Genomic DNA, 15511 nt, shown 5'->3' with positions numbered 1-15511 from the left:
TTTACTTCTGGTAGTGTGGAAGAGAAGGTCTCATGGCCTTAACTCTACCAGAACAAATAAATAAATAAATAAATAAATAAATAAGAAATGGTTGAGGGAGCGAGTAACTCCAAACTTGCCACCTGCCTCTGTAACAATGTGAGTCTACTATGCACGAAATAATTCGAGTATGTGGAGATGATGGAAGTGGTAGTGATGATGGTGGTGGTAGTGGAATGAAAGTCCTAGTGCTAGTGATAACTCTGCCTTAGCTATGCCTTTGGAGTGAAAAACACATTGTTTTATGTGAGAGTAATAATATTTATATAAAATTTAGACTATGTATATAATTATATAAATTGAGTGTAGTATAAGCAGTAATATGTGCTGTTGTTAGGAAGTCAGGAGGAGAATAGCAATGGCAAAAGAAGCTTTTAATAGAAAAATGAGCATCTTCCGCGGACCTCTGGAAAAAGAACTCAGGAAGACACTAGTAAAGTGCTTTGTGTGGAGTGTGGCATTGTGGAGACATAAAATTGGACATTACGACGAAGTGAAAAGAAGAGACTAGAATCATTTAAAATACGGATATGGAGAACAATGGAGCGTGTGAAATGACAGATAGAATAATAAATGAAGCTGTGTTGGAAAGAGTAGGTGCAAAAATAATGCTGAAACTGATCAGGAAGAGAAAAAGAAATTGGCTGGGTCACTGGCTGAGAAGAAACTACTTACTAAAGTATGCACTGGAACGAATAGTCACCAGAAGAAAAGTTCGAGGCAGAAGAAGATATCAGATGATAGACAATTTTAAGGTACATGGATCATATGCGGAGGTTAAGAGGAAGGCAGAAAGTAGTGAAGATTTAAGATTGCTGGGTTTGCATTGAAAGACCTGCCTTTGGGCAGAACACTATGAATATTCATTCATTCATTCATTCATAATGTTCTGCCCAAGGGCAGATCTTTCACTGCAAACTCAGCATTCTCCAGTCTTTCCTATTTTCTGTCTTCCTCTTTGTCTCCGCATATGACCCATATATCTTAATGTCGTCTATCATCTGATATCTCCTTCTGCACCGAACTCTTCTCCCATTCACCATTCCTTCCAGTGCATCCTTCAGAAGGCAGTATCTTCTCGACCAGTGACCCAGCCAATTCCTTTTCCTCTTTCTGATCAGTTTCAGCATAATTCTTTCTTCACCCACTTTCCAACACAGCTTCGTTTCTTATTCTGTCTGTCCATTTCACATGTCCCATCCTTCTTCATATCCACATTTCAAATGCTCCTAGTCGGTTCTCTTCACTTCGTCGTAATGTCCATGTTTCTGCCCCATACAATGCTACACTCAACACAAAGCACTTCACTAGTAACTTGGATAGTCTATTTCTATATTATCTTGTATTTTATATTGCTTATAGTTCAAGAACGTTGTAAGAAATGTGTGCAGTACACAACACTTGGAAATGAGCTTATAATCATAAAGACTTGCCACTACATCCTTAGAGCATAATCTTGTTCTCCTTATCGGAATTATAATATACCTGTGCTGCGTATATAGAGCAAATTTTTTTGTACGCTAGTACCAGCTATTGTAGATGTTGTTAATACATCTCACTTACGTACAGCGATTACGTTATAATCAGGACTACGGAGTCCAGCTCTCTACTAAACGCAGCCCTACAATACTCGTTTTTCGGAAGATATTAATTTAGGATCCATGTTTATTCGACTTTTTCTTCTTGTTTTGTTGAATATTACCACCTCTCAAAATAGTGAATGCTTTTTTTTTAACACCTTGTATAAAATATAGGAAAGTTCTCCCTTTGAACATGAATTATTAAAACTTTAAAATTTAGATATTCATTCGTGAAAAATAGCTTAGGTGTCCACAAAATGTTCTTTGTCTCTTTCTTTAATTTTCCCATGTTAAGTTCCATGGGTAATATTTCTCTTTATTCTTCCTCCAAATTGCACAAAATTATATTCTCAGGATAATCATGTGACGCAGAATAGTTGTGAAATAAATTCATTTCAGAAATATATAGATTATTATTATTATTATTATTATTATTATTATTATTATTATTATTATTATTATTAATATTATTATTATTATTATTATTATAAGTGCCTTTATGTGCAGGCTCTTGGTCTGAGGATGATACCAAAGAAGGTTTCCGATTTCTTCCGATCACTGGTAAGGAATTCGATTAAGGTTCGAGAAAAGGAAGGAATAGTTCGACCAGATATGATTCATCTGCTGATGCAAGTGCGAGACAACGACCTTCGGGACGAACCAACGGAGACCTCTGCACTGCAGACTGACAAAAAAATGAGTAAGATCAAGAGGAGTACCTACTTTACATTTAGAGTTAATTGAATCCTCCAATATTAGAAATATTTTCATCAAAACTTGATACAAATCCTTTTCAATATTAATATTACAGCCCAGATCCGTATGCAAAAAATAAATTAAATGCTAAAATGCATAAATATACGTACACATACACTAAAGTATCAATGACAAATATGCATTCACGGTTGCTATATAGCACAGGTATCATGTCAATGAATTTACCTTATTCTCTGTGTTAGGCAATTGCACACTAACTTGAATCTGTGAGTGAAATTTTATAGGTTATATGAAATATTACATTTTGTACCTTCACATCAAGAGAACTGCTTACAGTAAATTTACAAAAAAAAAAAAAAAAAAAAATCCAAATTGTCAGTTTTTATGTGTCAGTGGATAAAGTTATCGCCTGAAGTTCAGAGAAGTAAGTTGGTATCTTATTGGTGAAATAAACCTTAAGTTCACAGCCTCTTATCTTTCCTCGAATTAAAATCTTAACATTGTTGTGGGCGTTTATACAATTCAAGTTAACGTCACATTGAATCTGAAAAATCACCTAAAACTTAATACATTCAGTAACTTGTACGAGTATTTATTATCTACTTGTTATTATACCGCAATGTACTTACTGAAATACGACATATTAGATTTTTTCTAAAAAAAAACTGTTATTAGTCCTTGTGTTAAAATTACTGAATTTTCAAAAGCAGTAGAGAAAAAGATTAAGAAATTATTATTTGTGAAAAGAAGGAACACAGTAAGAAAAGAAGAAATTTTAATAAAATGTCATCAAACTGAAACTAAAATGACAGAATAATAATGAAAGAAGAAATAATGGAAAATTAAAACCCAATCACTGTATAGGAAAAAAAAAAAAAAAAATGTAGCGCAATCAGTGTGACATTGTATGGGGACAGAAACATGGATTTACGAGAACGTGAAGAGAAACGAATAGAAGCATTTGAAATGTAGATATGGCGAATAAAGTAATGTGTGAAGTGGACAGACAGAATACGAAATGAAGCTGTGTTGGAAAGAGTGGGTGAAGAAAGAATGATTCCGAAACTGATCAGGAAGAGGAAAAGGAATTGGTTGAGAAGAAACTGTCTACTGAAGGATGCACTGGAAGGAATGGTGAATGGGAGAAGGGTTTGGTGCAGAAGAAGATATCAGATGATAGAACGACATTAAGATATATGGATCATATGAGGAGACAAAGAGGAAGGCAGAAAATTGGAAAGATTGGAGAAAGCTGGGTTTGCAGTGAAATACCTGCCCGTGGACAGAACACTGAATGAATGAAATGAATATGTACATGAACATATTAAAACATAGTCGGAGCTACGGGGGGTGGGGGGAGGATCCCTGGGCACCACCTAATGAACCTATGAACTCCTCAGAATACGTAGATTGTAAGAAATGCCTAGAAAATTTACCAAACTCGAACAAAAATATTCCGTAAATAAACTGTTTTTTTCTTCTTAATCAACATTCGGTTATGCAAGAAGGTTAACTCTGGACTGAATCGGTATAGTTCATGTTTTTTTTTTTGTTTTTTTTTTTTTTCTGACAAGCTCGGCTTTTCCCCTCTAAACATGATAATAATACTATATCATTCCAAACACACTACAAAGAACACATTAAAGCAATAACCAGAGGACACAATACATCTATGTATGCCGAACATATAACTAATGCTAATCATACATACAATAACATAAATACAAACATGCAAATCCTACACATACAACCCAAAAACCAAAAACTCAACACACTAGAACAATATGAAATATACAGACACACTAAAACACACCCTAATCAAATTCTGAACACACAGGTCAGGTCAATTACAGAACACACACACTATTTGACTCCACTTTTCAACCCACAAATGCACCCCTACAACAGGCAGCGATGTCGAGATGACACCGAGATCTAGTAGGTTCTGATGATGGTGTACAGTATACACCAGAACAACTGTAAGCCACACATGCTTATATAATTAACACTAGTAAGTATGCCATTTATTCAATCATTTATATTTAAGTGTTAAAAGTAGTGTACGCAAGATTCAAGATGGACTACTGTATAATATGTTTTATCACAGGCAAAACATTAATTCATTTTCAGAAGCGCTCTCGGCCTCATCAGGACCAGATCTTGGTGATTCAGCCACTGCCATCACAATTGTCAATAATTACTAATTATTAACCCTCCAGTAGTTGCGTGGATCACAATAGTGATCCAGTACTTATTTCTGATTGGTGATCCGAGATATCAGCACTTATCGCATCTGTCATCTGGGTACCTTTACTTTGTACATTTCTTGTTGCTGTAATTGACAAGTGTTAAACAAATATTTTTTGGCGCATAATTAAGTTGGTGCATTCTTGGATCACGATTGTGCTCCTTGGAAACTTCCTTAGCCTCTAAATTTATGTTTTAACAGCATTTATTACAGTAAGTATTTGGAGAAAGAATTTTATTGTTATGTGAATAATGAAAAATGAATGCAGTTATACTCTGCTAATATGTAATAATTAATAATTAATCAAAGTTAAAAAATAAAATTACATCTAAAAATATTAATTTCAAATATGGATCATAATTGTGATCCACGCGACCACTAACATTGCATTTGAGTGTGCGACCACTGGGCCCAGGATCAAATCCTGGTTGGAACAAGTTACATGGTTGAGGTTTTTTCCGAGGTTTTCCCTCAACCAAGGAAGAGCAAATGCTGGATCCTGGACTCATCTCGCTTGCATTATCACCTTCATCTCACCCAGTCGCTAGCTATCACCTTTATCTCACTCAGTTATAGCAGTCGATAAAATGCCGTAAAATAACCAACTAAAAAAAAATATGGCAGATAAGTACAATGGATTTAAGTTCTATATATAAAGTACATGTAATTAACTTAAAACTTTCATTAGAAAATCAAAAATGGCAGGCCCTTATCAATCTAAAATTTGTTTCGCACATAGTAAAATAGGAGAAAAGAGTCTTTCGAAAAGATGGTATGCTATAGCAAGTATAAGTGGTTGGAATGCAGTGTTTCTCTGGACTCAGCATGTGTCTTTATTACAGAATTTTCCTGTCAAACCACAGTGCAGTGAAGGGACATCTTGACTTTTCTTTTTCTTAGTAGGCTACGGGTTTTCTGAGAATGATGAAGCTCATACATATTTACATAGGCCTAATCATGAAAAATCCAAATGACATCAAAAGGTGCTCCTGCTTTGTATATTTTATTTTTCTTAATCTTAATATTTAATCTATGTTTATCTTAAAGTATTTTTCAAATAATTTAAGGAATACAAAAGTCATTTTAATCCATCAATCAGAAGATAATGACAACATGAATAATTATAGACTCATTTCGCTTATCAAGATGAGTAAATGAGCCTGTGGGTAAAATTTTGAAATTGGAAAATTACTGTTATAAACAACTTCAGTTTCTTGACAAAGTATTAGAATTTCACAAAGAACAAAAAACAAAAAAATTTTTTTTTTTTAGATTTGTATTTTTTTTATTTTTCACCATCAACTTAGTGCAGTTTCTCTTTGTTTACACCAAGTAAATTTTGGATTGCTGGATTGCCCATAGTTATTTTCATGATTACTAAGGAATCACCTGATTGGAGCCTAATTTATTGAAGAACATGTCTTCATAAAATCTCTAAAAAATCTGAAAACACGTACCGGTACAGTAAAATGGGATGAATCCAATCACATGGGGTGAATCCGATCATTTGCACATTTTTCAATAATGATGAGTGTGCGCATTTCACTATAACAATAATCGCGCAGCGTTTGTGGAAAAAGGTAGAGCTTGACATAACTTCTCCTGTTGCAACTTATCATTGTTGTCAAATTGGTATGATATTTTCACTTTCTAAGAATGTTCTTATGTACTAATTTTAATTTGCATGTGCATAACTTAATTTTGATGCTACATTTCACTAAACACGATATTACAATTTTGTGAGGTGAATCGGATCATGTGGTATACAACAAAGGGAGCCTTTCAAAACATGGGCATGAATTCCCAATCTAATGCTTTGTCTGGATTCAGGAAGGCAGTAATAATTATTCCCTTCTGTCCCAATAAAATCATTGTCCAGATTTCTGAAGAAGAAGAAGAAGAAGAAGAAGAAGAAGAAGAAGAAGAAGACACAGGTGACAATAATTCAGGAGAAGGATCTTGGACACCATCATTTGAAATGCAACTGAAAAAGGCTCGTTTTGATGAATCAACAAATATAACAACTCATCAAGCAAAACGCTTACCACTAACTCCAAGCAAACGAAGTGTAGTAAGAGACACTATTGGAAGTGATGATGACAGTGCTGACGACGGAGAATCTGCAATCTCTCAGGACTCAGTTGTGCCAGAGCATGCAAGGAGTGATATATAATATATTATGTTTTCAACAACATTAATGATCATGATATTGAGTAGTAAGTAACACCATTTGAAAATTTATATCACTGGAGCTGGTTTAAGGTATGAATTATACATGTGATGTGAATTGTGTATTTGAGAGATTTTATACAGAATATATGTTAAGTGAATCAATGAGGGGACACTTTCATACATTTCTAATACATATTGTACGAGATTAAAAATTGAACTGTACTAAAATTCGATGTACCGGTATTTTACTTATATATATTTTTAAAACACAAAATAGTGATCGGTTTCACCCATTGGCAGTCTTAATCCGATAGAATAGGAAAATAAATATGTGATCGGATTCACCCCAACTTGTGAGGTGAAACCAATCAACAATTAACTTTTTTAAATTATATTAAATTATAACTGAAAACTAAATTAAATTATGGACATATTACCCTCAAGTTTCAATTAAACTAAATTCAAATTGACGTTATGCTGTTAACAATTTTATATGGTATATATCTACAAAAAAACGGAAATTTTTTATCAGATTCACCTCACTTTATGGTACGCATTTCTTAGATATTTTAAATTAGATTCTTGTTTGCTTGTCTCAGCTGTCATGTCCATCACTAAAAATCAGGCATCAGTTTTGTTTATGAGCATTATTTTGAAGATAATAAAATAATACTTTAGATTAATTGTATCACTCACAGAGACTATCTAATGGTGCTTTTCGTATTTTAATTGACATTGTTTATATTCTGAAAAACAATGTGAATGATGTTACTGTTCGCGCAACTTATCTAGGCAGCTGGGTCCCCTAGTGCTCTCTCGCTGCCCCGTAACTATCTGCTAGCTACCTGACCGTCGATGGTTCAGTTGTACGTACAGTTACAAAAAGATTGTTCGTTATTTATTTTCAGCGCTTTCCATTGGATATGGTAGGTTAAGGTGTATGGTTCCACAAAAAATATAAATAAATCGCATTCTTCTTCGTCTGTGTACATCCATTCATAGTGTTCTGTCCAAGGGCAGGTGTTTCACTGTAAACCCAGCATCCTCCAGTCTTTCCTATTTTCTGTCTTCCTGTTTGTCTCCTCATAGATCCATAAATCTTAATGTCGTCTATCATCTGATATCTTCTTTGCCCCGAACTCTTCTCCAGTGCATCTTTCAGAAGGCAGTTTCTTCTGAATCAGTGACCCAGCCAATCCTTTTTCCTCTTTCTAATCAGTTTCAGCATCATTCTTTCTTCATCCACTCTTTCCAACAAAGCTTCATTTTTCACTCTGTCTGCTTCACACATCATCCTTCTCCATATCCACATTTCAAATGCTTCTACTCGTTTCCCTTCACTTCGTCGTAATGACCATGTTTCTGCCCCCATACAATGCTACACTCCACACAAAGCACTTTCTTAGTTATTTTTTTAGAGTTCCGCAGAAGATGCTTCTTTTCTATTAAAAGCTTCCTTTACCATTGCTATTCTCCTTTTGATTTCCCGGCAGCAGCTCATGTTACTGCTTATACTACACTTCCCAAGTACCTGAAGCTGTCCACTTGCTCTACTGCTTCATTTAAAATTCGCAAGTTTACCTTCTTTATTTTTCTTCCTATGACCATGATGTTCGTCTTAGTGCCATTTAGTCGGCCTGGTTGGCGGAGTTGGTATAGCGCTGGCCTTCTATGCCCGAGGTTGCGAGTTCGATCCAGGCCAGGTCGATGGCATTTAAGTGTGCTTAAATGCGATAGGCTCATGTCAGTAGATTTACTGGCATGTAAAAGAACTCCTGCGGGACAAAATTCCGGCACACCAGCTGATATAATCTCGACAGTTGCGAGCGTCGTTAAATAAAACATAACATTAACATTAACATTGTTGGCATTTATCTTCATTCCATACTGCTCACATCTGTCATTTAGCTCCAGTAGCATATCCTTTAGTATCGTCTCCTCTTCTGCTAACGCTAACAACGCCATATTATCAGCTAATCTTACACAATTTATTCTTCCTCCTCCTACTATCGTTCCTCCCATGTTCTGAAAACAGTTCTTCACTAAATTCTCCAAGTAGATGTTGAACAGGGTAGGTGATAAAGGACATCCTTGTACTCTCTATTTCACGTCCTTCTGACATTTCTTCTCATATCCTGACTTTGACTTGTTTCATACAAAGGTTACTGAACAGCCTCTTCTGTTTCCAACCCACGCCAATTTTCTTTAGGATCCCCCATCAGTTTATTTCAATCCACTCCGTGAAACGCCTTTTCTAAGTCCACAAATACTGTATACACTTCTTTATTCTTGCCTAGGTATCTTTAGCAGCAAGCAAGCAAATGTATTTTACCTGTCTCGTAGACTGTCCTCCCCTTCCTGCCTCGCTACAGCTAGAAGCTACTTCTCTGCTCCCCGCACCCCTCTCTTTCAGCTGCCCAGATAAGTTTCGCGGACAATACATATTTAGATTTATATTCTACCAAGAGTCACATACCTGTACACACTTATGGAATGCATGTTATATCAAACGTTAACTAAAATTCTAGAAGAATGCCAGTTAATTATTTACAAAACATTATTTTAATGAGTAATCAATATGCCTAGTGATGCCACGTTTTAAGCAATCCAGAACATGATAAATAAATTAGATGCAGGTCACTTACTCACTTACAAATGGCTTTTAAGAAACCCGAAGATTCATTGCCGCCCTCACATAAGCCCGTCATCGGTCCCTATCCTGAGCAAGATCAATCCAGTCTCTACCATCATATCCCACCTCTCTCAAAAATCCATTTATATATTATCCTCCCATCTACGTCTCGGCCTCCCCCAAGGTTATTTTCCTTCCGGCCTCCCAACTAACACTCTATATGCATTTCTGGATTCGCCCATACGTGCTACATGAGGTAACAAATGGTAGATATACAGGCTGCTATTGATATTGTATAGGTCTACTGCAAATATACCAGTAACTTTTTTCTTACTATATTGGAGAGTTGGACATAAAAATGAACAAATACAATATGCAATATATAAGAATACAGGACATTTTCCATTGTAGCCCAGTTGTAGTTCCAGGTCACAAAATTTGCAGTGCAAGGGACATCTCCAAATGAAATACTTCAACTTCACCTACATATGATTAAAATGAACTAGACTAATAGCGTTCTTATCTTGTGATTTTATGCTACAGGTCATGTGCAATCCAGATCAAAAGTTCAAATGTTAAATCAAAATTAATGACACTAGATAGTTCGGTCAATATAGAGTAACCACCAGCCACTGAACGAATATTGCACACTTTTATCACTGCCAATGTGGTGCTATAAACTAATTTTCAATACTTTTATCACAACCACAACACATTTCAATTCTTATATAGGTATATATATATATATAGAGTGTTCTGCTTATAAGTATAACAAAAGAAATAGCTATAACTTCTGAATTAATACAAGTATATAGTTGAAACCAACTGCTACAAAGAATGAAAACTGGGAATTTTTGTTACCCTATGTTCCATAAACCTCAACATGGCTTCCATTGGTGGCACGGGAAATATCCAACCGGTATTCAACCTCGACCCAAGTGTTATGAAGCATCTGTGGTGTAACATTGTTGACAGCAGCATAAATTCTTTCTTGTAAGTCTGCCAAATCACGTACTGGCGTCCTGTAGACCTGGTCCTTAACAAACCCCCACAGGAAAAAATCAGGTGGTGTTAGATCTGGTGATCTGGCAGGCCATGTGATGTACGGTGATCCTCTTCCGATCCATCTTGCAGGGAATTGTTCGTCTAAGAATGTGCGAACCATGTTGGCAAAGTGTGGTGGAGCCCCATCTTGCTGGAAAATTGCTCCATCTGGGAGTTGTGGCACAGCATACAGTTGCAACATATCCAGGTACGTGTTTGCAGTGACTGTCTTTTCAGCAAAGAAATAGGGACCAATGATTCTGTCACGCATGATCCCACACCAAACATTCCATTTAGGGGAATCCCGTTGGTGTTCAATTACGACACTTGGATTTTCCGACCCCCAGATGCGACAATTGTGTCGGTTTACTTTTCCACTGACGTGGAAGGTTGCCTCATCTGAGAAACAGACTCGAGTTAGAAATGTGTCGTCATCGTCCACTTTATCCAACATTGTTTCTGCAAAGCGTTTTCGTTCCAGTTTATCATTCGGCGTAATCATCTGATGAAGTTGCAGCTTGTACGCTCGCAAACGCAATCTTTTATGGAGCACTGTATGCACTGTTGTTGGTGGGATGTTCAACTGCACACTAGCCTGTCGAATGGATTTCCGCGGGCTTCTCTGAAATGCCTCGCGAATGCGTTCGACATTTTCGTCAGACACTTTACGCTTGGAATGTTTACCTGCATTAGACAACAAACTTCCTGTTTCTCTGAGCTGCCTATCCCATTTCATTATTGAGACGTACGTCGGTACAGCTTCCCTCGGTCTAAGATTGTACTGACGGCGAAACAAGCGCTGTACACGAATTATGGATCTATGTTCTGCTAATGACAGCACACAAAAGGCTTTCTGCTGTGGCGTCCACATGCTGACTGACTAAAGATACGATACGAATTCTCTTATTTAATGATCTGCGCATGCGTGAGTCTTCTAAAAATAAGTAACAACAATGGATTAAAACTTCCCAATTTCCTCTTTACAATGGTACCAATCTTAACCCATTTGCATGCATTGTTATGAAATTATAACTATTTCTTTTATTATACTTATAAGCGGAACACGGTGTATATATATATATATATATATATATATATATATATATATATATATTACTACATTAACATATTTAATATATCACAAGACATAGACTCAACGAATTAAATGTAATTATTATGAAAGTCGCCATATTTTCTTCATGGAATTACGGTCCACTTCCACTAGATGGCTACCGACATCAGCTGCAGGGCCGGCAACACATGCAAACGAAATTATTCTAAATGTGAGGAATGTTTCTAGAGACGTAATATTATGTGACAGGTTAGGTTAGGTTAGATTAGGTGTGTAGTATTATGAGAGGGGTTAGGTTAGGTTTGATTAGGTGTGTAGTATTATTACTATGTTGGCAACACTGAAACCCACTGTTACATTAACGAAATATGGCCGTATTCATCATTCACGCACGACGATTAGCGTATATAAGGTATGTATTTAGGGCTGGTTGGGTGGGCTTACAGCTCTCCCAGTGATAACATCAATTTCTATTAATCAACACTATAAATCCAAGGCATTTTATCAAGTTCCTATAGTGGTTGGACATAAGTAATATTCAGCGATAGTTCTCTTGAAACAATAAATGTGGATTAAAATGACTTTTAACAGACAGCCAATTCTCAATTCGGCACTTATTTAAGTAACCAAACTTCCAAATTTATAAATACTTCCAATGTACAATATTACACATCGAAAAATGTTTGAAAATAAATTAGCGGATGATCTGCCGAAAAAAGTATGGAAATTAAACGATGAAAATGACAGAGAATTAACATAGCCTATTCAGAGGCTTGCTAAACAGTAAAGACTACTCTCTCTAAGAAGTAGAACGTTGCATCTAAACAGCTGTTATAAAATAAATAACAAACCAAATAAGGAAAACTCTATCACATGAAATTAAACAGAAGTAAGCAAACAGTAATTTCAAGATTCATAGTTTATGTAACGGGACATCTAATTTAGGCTAATTGAAAATCGTCAGAAGCAACAAAGTGATCGGTCATATTGTCTCTTCCTTCTATCCAGCTGTCTCTCTTTAATAGTGATGCTACCGGTACCAAAGATTAACCAGCCAAAGAATATTTTCTACAGACTTCCAATATCTACAAACTCATGCCCTTGGCTCTCCTCTCTAAAATAATCACGATTTTTTTTATCTGGTAGTCATACTCTCAACTAGGATAAAACAAAACGTTGTACCAGTACCCAGACGCTACTCTGAACAGATCATTTGTGGAGTGTCGTTTCAAATCGTATTAAATGCAGAAAAACAAATTTTACAGGAAAAGTGAAAAACGTTTCACGGCCAAGATAATGGAAAAATTTTATATATCTTAATGTCACCTTTTAGGCATTGTGAAATGACACCAAATGTAATAAACACTGGCACTGATTGTTTAATCTAATGCAACATATTGTCAATTGAAGTTTGCACTTAATACATTCTGCACAGACACATTGTATTTAATATGTTTTGAAACGATTTTGTCGCATAATACGATTTGCATCTATAAACCATGTTGAATTGTGCCCTGTCATTAGACAGTTTTTCTGTGATTTTTACTGCAGCATACTAGATAGAATGATACATCAATAGGTTTTATTGCTTTCTGCTGGAAATTAATGATAAAGAACGGCGAGTTTGTACCTGCAACCCTTCGAACAGAGTTGCCTAAAGAGGCATATTTTAGATCGTGCGGCCATGTGGGTCGATCTCTAACTCACATTGAATATAAATTTTTAATAATTATGGCATCTACAGGGTGGGAACAAAGTCCCATTATTCCCTTAAATATCTTAAATACCTCAAATATGCACACTATTGATTTAATTCCGGTCATAATTCAACGTACAAACAAACTAACCACTGTACACTAACTGTATTGTATTGTATTGTATTGTATTGTATTTATTAACATTCCATGGTATTCATACATGCTTACAGCTAGAATATGGAACAAGTCAAAAAAGTTAATACTATTATAAAATATTAATTTATAGTCACAGTCTAGATGAAATATATATACAGACGAGATTTACAATATAGTCTACTAGTACAACACATAGTTTTAGTATCAATTTCATGAAGTGTTATTGAATGTCATGAATTCACCTACAGAATAGAAGGCGTGAGAAATTAAGTACTTCTTTAATTTGGCCCTAAATAATTTTATGTTTTGAGTTTCATTTTTTATATCGATAGGGAGGCTATTAAAAATGTTTACTGCCATATAACGCACTCCTTTTTGATAGCACGATAGACTTGCCGATGGAGTATGAAAGTCATTTTTTTGACGTACATTTATGCTATGAACTGTTGAATTAGTTACAAAGTTTTCACGATTACATACGAGGAAGACTATTAATGAAAAGATATACTGACAAGCCATGGGCATTATTTGTAGTTTTTTGAAAATAGTCCTACACGATTCCCTAGATTTGGCACCTACTATTATTCTAATTACTCTTTTTTGTAATAGAAATATATTGTTATTATCTGTGGAATTTCCCCAGAATATTATTCCAAAACTCATTACCGAGTGGAAGTATGCAAAGTATATTGTTTTCAAGGTATTGATATTTACTATCTTTTGCATAGATCTAATAGCAAAACAAGCTGAATTTAGTTTGGGGGTAATTTCTTTAATATGATTTTTCCAATTTAACACATTATCGATTTTTAAGCCAAGAAATTTGGCTGTTGTTGTTTCTAATAGGGATCTATTGTTAATTATTGCGCTAGAAATTTGCGACGTTGAATTTAGACAGGATTTAAATTGAATTATGTTAGTTTTGTTACAATTTAATACTAATTTATTGACTGAGAACCTGTCACATATTTTGAAGAGAATTTCCTCTGTTGAAGATTGGAATGTGTTGGAGTTATTGGCTGTAATTACTATACTTGTGTCATATGCAAATAATATGGGATGACCTACATCTTTTATAAGGGGGGCAAGATCATTTATAAACACTAGAAAAAGTAGGGGACCTAATATTGATCCTTGAGGAATTCCATTATTAATAGTTCCCCATGTCGATGTAGATTTCATAGTTGTATTGATTTCAACTTTCTGTTTCCTATCTATGAGATATGAGTGAAACCATTGGTGTGCAACACCTTTAATTCCATAATAATCTAATTTATCTAGCAGCATTTTATGATTTATACAGTCAAATGCTTTGGATAAATCACAGAAAATCCCTCCAACTTGTAATTTTTTATTTACTGCCTCCAGAATTTTGTCAGTTAAACTAAATGTTGCATTTTCTGTACCTTTATTTTTCCTAAATCCAAAAATTGTTCTGGGACTAAAATGTTGTATCTTTCTAGATGATGATATAATCTTTTATACATTACTTTTTCAAAGGTTTTGGAGAAGACTGGTAGAAATGATATAGGTCTGTAATTTTCTGGAGACGTTGTTTCTCCCTTTTTGAAGATAGGAATAACCACTGAATATTTTAATCTCTCGGGAAATATACCATTGAACATTGAATAGTTACATAAATAACTTAATGGTCCAGCTATAATATGTGAACTCGCTTTTAATATTTTGCTTGTTATTTCATCATACCCTGAAGAGTTTTTTGACTTTAGATTTTTAATAATTGCAATTATTTCTTGTTTGTTTGTTGGAAATATTTGAATATTTGGGAATTTTGTCGGAAAATATTGTGTTAAAGAATCTAAACTGTTAGTAACATTATCTTGGGGGATGTTGAGGTTATCAGTTATTGTAAGAAAATATTTGTTAAATATGTTTGCAATTTCATTTGGGTCTGACGTTTTTGTATTGTTAGATATAAGGGTATAGTTTGTTACTTTACTTTTTGATCGTCCACTTTCTTTTTTAATTATGTTCCAAGTTGTTTTAATTTTATTATCAGAGTTTTGTATTGTTGTATTATAGTGTAATTCTTTAGCTTTTTGAATTACTTTGTGTAATATTTTTTAATAATTTTTATAGTGTTGTTTTAAGTTTGTATCATTACTATTTCTGCTCTGTATGTATAATGATCTC

The 15511-nt window shown here is 34.8% G+C and overlaps 1 protein-coding gene across 1 annotated transcript in view; it reads left to right on the top strand.

The window, feature by feature from the left end:
- Window positions 1-15511, top strand: part of LOC138705149 (cytochrome P450 9e2-like) — a 94687-nt gene that overhangs the window by 50793 nt on the left and 28383 nt on the right. The window contains exon 4 of the mRNA XM_069833810.1: window positions 2127-2319. Coding sequence (XP_069689911.1) covers window positions 2127-2319 — 193 coding nt within the window. The remainder of the gene's footprint in view (window positions 1-2126; window positions 2320-15511) is intronic.

This window comes from Periplaneta americana, chromosome 8 (genome assembly GCF_040183065.1).
Source record: "Periplaneta americana isolate PAMFEO1 chromosome 8, P.americana_PAMFEO1_priV1, whole genome shotgun sequence".
NCBI classification, from domain to species: Eukaryota; Metazoa; Arthropoda; class Insecta; order Blattodea; family Blattidae; genus Periplaneta; species Periplaneta americana.
Note: the sequence above shows the minus strand (reverse complement) of the source record. Positions and strands in the feature narration are given on the sequence as shown.